Source organism: Pinus tabuliformis, chromosome 3_1 (genome assembly GCF_031772625.1).
Source record: "Pinus tabuliformis cultivar Carrire ecotype Pingquan chromosome 3_1, CPIR1, whole genome shotgun sequence".
In the NCBI taxonomy this organism is placed as follows: Eukaryota; Viridiplantae; Streptophyta; class Pinopsida; order Pinales; family Pinaceae; genus Pinus; species Pinus tabuliformis.
The window spans coordinates 366,267,956-366,273,332 of NC_142301.1; the positions used below are offsets into that span (position 1 = coordinate 366,267,956).

The window sequence follows — 5,377 nt, forward strand, 5'->3', positions numbered from 1 at the left end:
AATAATTATTAAGGAAAAATGTTTTATTAATTCACCGAAACGTCCTCAAACCCTTCCGAACCGTAAATCTTCTTTAACCCTTTGTTTAGGTTGCAATACATATCGTAATTTACGTAAAGACGGTCACAAATTTGACGAGTCCTTAAAAAATAAATACTATCGATTACATTAGAGTTATAGAGTCATTGGTATCTATCCAATTAAGAAAATTTAATGATCTCTTTTCCGAAGGTTAAAACTTTACCATCGTTTTGGAATGGAATTCGAATGAACCCAAGTATAATTGAGCCTTCCTGATCCTGGTTTAAATAGCGGTGAGACTATTTGTGGCAATGTTACATTGGTTTTGCGATATGCAAATATTCTATACAAACATAAGAAATTATATAAAGTTTATGGCTAGGTTAACCTGACTGCAGTTACTGCAATTTCATCTCGTTTGTTTTGTTTAGAGCACAAGTGGAAAGCATCTCTATAAATATACGAAGTAGATAAAAAATTTGAATCTTTTAACCTTAGTGCAATTTCATCTAGTTTGGTATGGGTACCGCACGACCTGAAAAACCAATTACGACTTAACGGCTACGCATGTTTATCATAAACCAATCAACGAATTCTGCTACCGTTGCCACATCTATTTTTCGCATTCTCATGTGACAGGGCTCCGGCCCATGCACCACCATCGTGGCCCACAAGGAACACCAAACCCCCCACGACTGGGCCATGATTCCAAGTGTACTCTTACATACTACTCCTAGTGGCGAGTCTATCTATCACTCGCTGTGATTTGCGGTGCGTGCCTGCCCACCTCAAAACCACGCTAGTAAAGGAAAAGATCCCCGTATGGGTACAATACGTAACAGATTCAGAATGAGAATATCGGTGGAATTCCATGGCAGGCAATCCTGGGGAATTATCGGTGGAATTCCATGGCAAACAATCCAGGTTCGAATCCCCCAGAATTGATTTGTAAATTTCGACTCCGAATACAACAAGAGTAAACGCAAACTACAAAGACAATATGCCTCCGGAAACTGGTGTATGAAGCAATAATACATAGAAAATTTGACGGAAAATTCGAGCTGTTATTTGGCCAGGATGCTTCGAACTCTCCTCTTGGAACGAATGTTTTGATGATCCGCCCTGTTATCCTCCCTGTTGCATGGCATTCAAAAACTTTCCTGAAATTAATGGAATATTTTTGCCAGTATTGAATCCAATGCATGCTTTAATTTCGGCTGTAATATTCTTTATATGTTTTACCAGACTTACATGCAATTGGTCTCCACGTCATCACATAATACTTCAGTTGGTTCGATCTGCGGGCTGCAATTACTGTCAATCCAAAGGTCACATCGATGGCCATATATCTTGAACTCCAAATAGTAAATGTAATGGCAGTGTTATGAATGTGTAACGGTTCTTACCTGATCATTTTAGGGCTGAGCAAAGCCGACTTATCGTTATTTACATTATCCTCCAGCGCTGCAGGGCTCTTTGATACTTTAGTCTGGATGCTGGTTACATTTTTGGCTGCAATTTCTCCCGAGATAGATGATTGTGATTGAGATGACCTTGGACTGTTCAAAGCATAGTTAACCTCCCTGGAAAATTCAAAAGGAGATTAAAAAAAAAAAAAACAAACAAAAAGCAAAACAATTAATCTGCAATGGCAGGATTCGAACCCTGACACTGTGAATTAATCAAAAAGACGGAGATCATTGGTAATTAGATGATTGACGGTGAAGTTGTACCTTTTTGAATCGACAAGCTTGTGGAAGCCTTTGTTTGAAATCTTGCAATCTGGTTTCTCGATTTCTGACTTTTCTTGTAGTGTGTGCAGATTGGGAACACTCTTGGATGTCGTCAAATCTGGCTGCGATTCCGCTTTCTTAGGTGACGTGGCTGATCGAGAATTATCAGTGTTGCCGTATGACTTTCTTCCATTGAAAACAGATGGCAAGGCCTTAAGGGAGTGGATTCTAGAATCGTTGGTCTCAAGACCTCCGCACCTGAATATCTGCTTAAGAACGTGAGACGCGATTGCAGACTTTGCCTTCCGTTGACGCGAGTCTTTAGGCGGAAGCTTCAAATTTTCACAAGTGGCCAATATTGAGTCCTTCTTCGCAACAGCGACCAAGGATTTTGATAAGTTCTCGTCAGCGTTGGGTGAACTAATTTTCACCCCAGACTCGTCCTTCACCTTCCGTGCAACTTCTGACAATGAGGAAATTCCTTGTCCGTTGGAAAGCAGCCTCTGGCTGTCACCTGTTTGCGCCGCGGCGTCTAATTTCGGGCCCGTCGAAGCCGATTTTATGGCTTTGTATACTCTAACCTCCTCGTCCGTATGGTTCGGAGATTGGGATGGTGCGCCGCTGCTTGTATTCTTTGTAGAATAGTCACCACTCGGCCCGCTCTCTTCGCTTTCGTCATGATTCTGAAGGGCTTTATGTGGCGGAAGTTCCGTGTATGGACTCTCTAAAGCCTCGTAAATTCGCTGGTGTAGAGGAAAATCTAATTCTAACATCAGATTTGAGTATTGCGATTGCTCATCACCGCTTCGGAGTTCTCCCGACTGCAGGCGATTCCGTTCCGGCGTTTGGCAGTCACATGAACACCTATTTGTATCTGTTAAAACAGCAGAAATTATTATGTTTGAAACTAAACCCTTAAGCAAACCAAATTTGATGTTAAAACAACAGAAATTCTTATGTTTGAAACTAAATCCTTAAGCAAACGGTTCGCCAAATTTGATGTTAAAACAACAGAAATTATTATGTTTGAAACTAAACCCTCAAGCAAACGCTTCGCCAAATTTGATAGAATTATATCAAAAGATTCATATCTGGTAATTTCTGCCGAATAAAATGATCATAATTAAAATCAGGCAGTGTTAAATTTCAAGAACAGTGCGCCAAATCATTTATGATGTGCTGAATAAACATAAAAAGAAAAAAATCTGTTTGAAGCTTTCTCTTATTTTTTCTAAAGATCCTTAATCTCGTGCAAAATAATCCAATACGCATTGACGTCAGGCTGTGCTAAACCTCGAAAATAAATCATCACACTGAATAATCAAATTGAGAAGCTTTCTTTAATTCAAAAAGATGATCTTTTCCAGCATTTCTTTGTGAATATCCTTAATCTTATACAGAACGATACAATAACGAAAAGTTTTTAACAGATTGATAAGAAATTTACAATTTTAAACAAAAACTCTTAACAGAATTATTACCTCGAGACGGTAAGATCTCTGACCCTTGGAGAACATATTCACTGTCACTAATAGGCGTGATAAGATCGTCATCGCGCAAGTCTTGCCAAACATAACTGCTTTTGTATTTCCTTTAAACCAGAAGCATATCATTCGTCAAGAAAAATCCTTTTAATACAGTGATTTTTTAATTTAACCCCCCAAAAAAATAAAAAAAATAAATGAAGATCTTATAGATTAAATTCTCAATTTTCTGTACCGTTTATATGACCAGGAGAACGAATCCGGCATATCATCTCCTCGCACTTTCGACAACCATCGCTTTACATCTGCGAAAACCACAACAAAATTCAAAATTTGTGCGACAATTTCGCTCTCTAACATTTTACAAATCAAAATTCACCGGAGAATTCAAAGTCTGAACCTCTGAGTCTCAAGCCGTTTAAAGCCGTTTGCTGAACTTTAATCAAATGCGGATGCTCGACCTGGCCTCCTCTGCTCAAGAAATACACGACATGAACCTTTCTGACCTCTCCGACTCTGGAATCCATTGCTGCAATCAAACAACACAACACAAAGTATACACTTATACATATGTCATCACAAAGCCAAACAAATCTTGTCCCGAATTAAAGCGCCAAATACATGCTACGGCCGGTAGAAAATCATACAACGGCTTAACCCCAAATTCGAGGCGCGTCGCTGAATACAAGGCATATTATCTGGAGCCATGATGCGCGGACCTCAGCTGCTGCGATATCGTTTACCCTAAATAAAAACTCGCTAGGGCGGCTTCACGAGATTTCCGTGTTGGACACGCTAACAACTAGTGCCGATCAATCCACGAAGGCACCAGCGAACCTCAAATTAGCTTCGAGAATTCGCTGTGACCTACCGAACTTGAACATTGGTGCTTCCATGGCCATGGGGACCTCGCACATTTGGTGCAAGGTTCGGGTCTGGCCAAACGTGATTAAGACATTCCAAGTCCATTTCTATATAATGCCAAAGACTTAGACCTCAGCCCTAAGGGTTTGCTTTACGACTAAGTCAATTCCAACGTTTTCATCATAGCCTATGTCTTTATTATATTTAATATTCCAACAGGTTTCCTTCTACCTTATATTTGGAAAAATCAAGGGTTGGTACAGAAGTTGCACCACGGAAGATTTAATTTGATTCTTGTGATATCACTAACAATAAATTCTTGGTTGTTAGAGGATGGTTTACCACTTCCAAACATCTCATTCCCCACATCATTGTCGTTTATTCCTAAAATGGTGAAGGGCTCTCAACTTTTAATTTTGATGGGGCTGCTCACGTCGTTGCTGACATATAAATCTCGCTGGAAGACCTTTCCGTAAGTGAAATATAGAAAGGTTAAACAGTTAGTTGGAAGTCGTTTTTTTCGTCGGAAGTGTTGGTGTCTAGTCACCTCCTTCTTGGGTTCCGCTGTCAACCACAGCTTTAACACCGCGGTTAGATTTATCTATGGATAGTGATACCTTTAACGCCGCGATTAGGTTTCTCTTTGGATAGTGATGCTAAAGAGTAGGACTTTATTGATGTTACGGATTTGGTTTTAGAAATTTAGAATTTCAATGTCATCAATTAATTGTATATTCATAGCTTTTTAATAGTGATTCATTTACATCGAACAAAGTGTGTATATAAAAGTTATACTGTATATAAAAGTTATACTCTCCGAATGATAATGGTTAAGTTATTTGTGGAATTATAATGTATGGAAATTTAGTATAGATTTTTAAAGACATTATGGGAATTCTAAGAATCCTAAATTAAAAATTTTAATTGTAATCATTAAAAACATCATTAAAAGAGGGAAATTAAGGGATACACATTGGTAAAAAAATTGCGATGGAAAATTCAAGAATCTATTCACATAGCAACGTGTGTGTTCTATCTAAAATACATATACATTCCTTTTGCAGTAGCTTGGATGTCTTTCCAATTAACACAGGCACCACCATAAACTTTTCCAAATAAGAAGAAATGCACACATCCCAGGAATAGTCACGTTATAAAATGTTTGTATGTTATTTTTAACCTAAAAATATTTCAGTAAATTTACTATAAATTTTTAAAAAAAAAATTAGAATTTTTTAGCTTATTAAAAATATATCTCTCACATACATGTTTTTA

At 38.2% G+C, this 5,377-nt stretch overlaps 1 protein-coding gene across 3 annotated transcripts; it reads right to left on the reverse strand.

The window, feature by feature from the left end:
• Positions 1-459: 459 nt before the first annotated feature.
• Positions 460-4,130, reverse strand: LOC149187213 (uncharacterized). 3 transcript variants are annotated; one of them, XM_089412767.1, is made up of 8 exons: positions 3,886-4,130; positions 3,639-3,767; positions 3,474-3,543; positions 3,236-3,345; positions 1,755-2,628; positions 1,428-1,604; positions 1,273-1,326; positions 460-1,155 (listed from the first exon to the last, which is right to left on the reverse strand). In XM_089412767.1, the coding sequence occupies exons 1-8, from the start codon at positions 3,944-3,946 to the stop codon at positions 1,086-1,088; spliced, it is 1,545 nt and encodes a 514-aa protein (XP_089268893.1). In that variant the 5' UTR covers positions 3,947-4,130; the 3' UTR covers positions 460-1,085. The 3 variants fall into 3 exon arrangements, with proteins under 3 accessions (XP_089268893.1, XP_089268892.1, XP_089268894.1); XM_089412766.1 differs by having other exon boundaries at positions 465-1,155; positions 1,273-1,335; positions 3,886-4,126; XM_089412768.1 differs by having other exon boundaries at positions 471-1,155; positions 1,273-1,335; positions 1,428-1,580; positions 3,886-4,119.
• Positions 4,131-5,377: the final 1,247 nt, after the last annotated feature.

Coding starts and splice junctions, on each gene's coding strand:
- LOC149187213 (XM_089412766.1), bottom strand. CDS start 3,946: ATGGCTCCAGATAATATGCCTTGTATTCAGCGACGCGCCTCGAATTTG. Junction 3,346..3,473: donor TTCTCCTGGTCATATAAACG/GTACAGAAAATT, acceptor TCTGGTTTAAAG/GAAATACAAAAGCAGTTATG. Junction 1,156..1,272: donor GACGTGGAGACCAATTGCAT/GTAAGTCTGGTA, acceptor GCCATGCAACAG/GGAGGATAACAGGGCGGATC.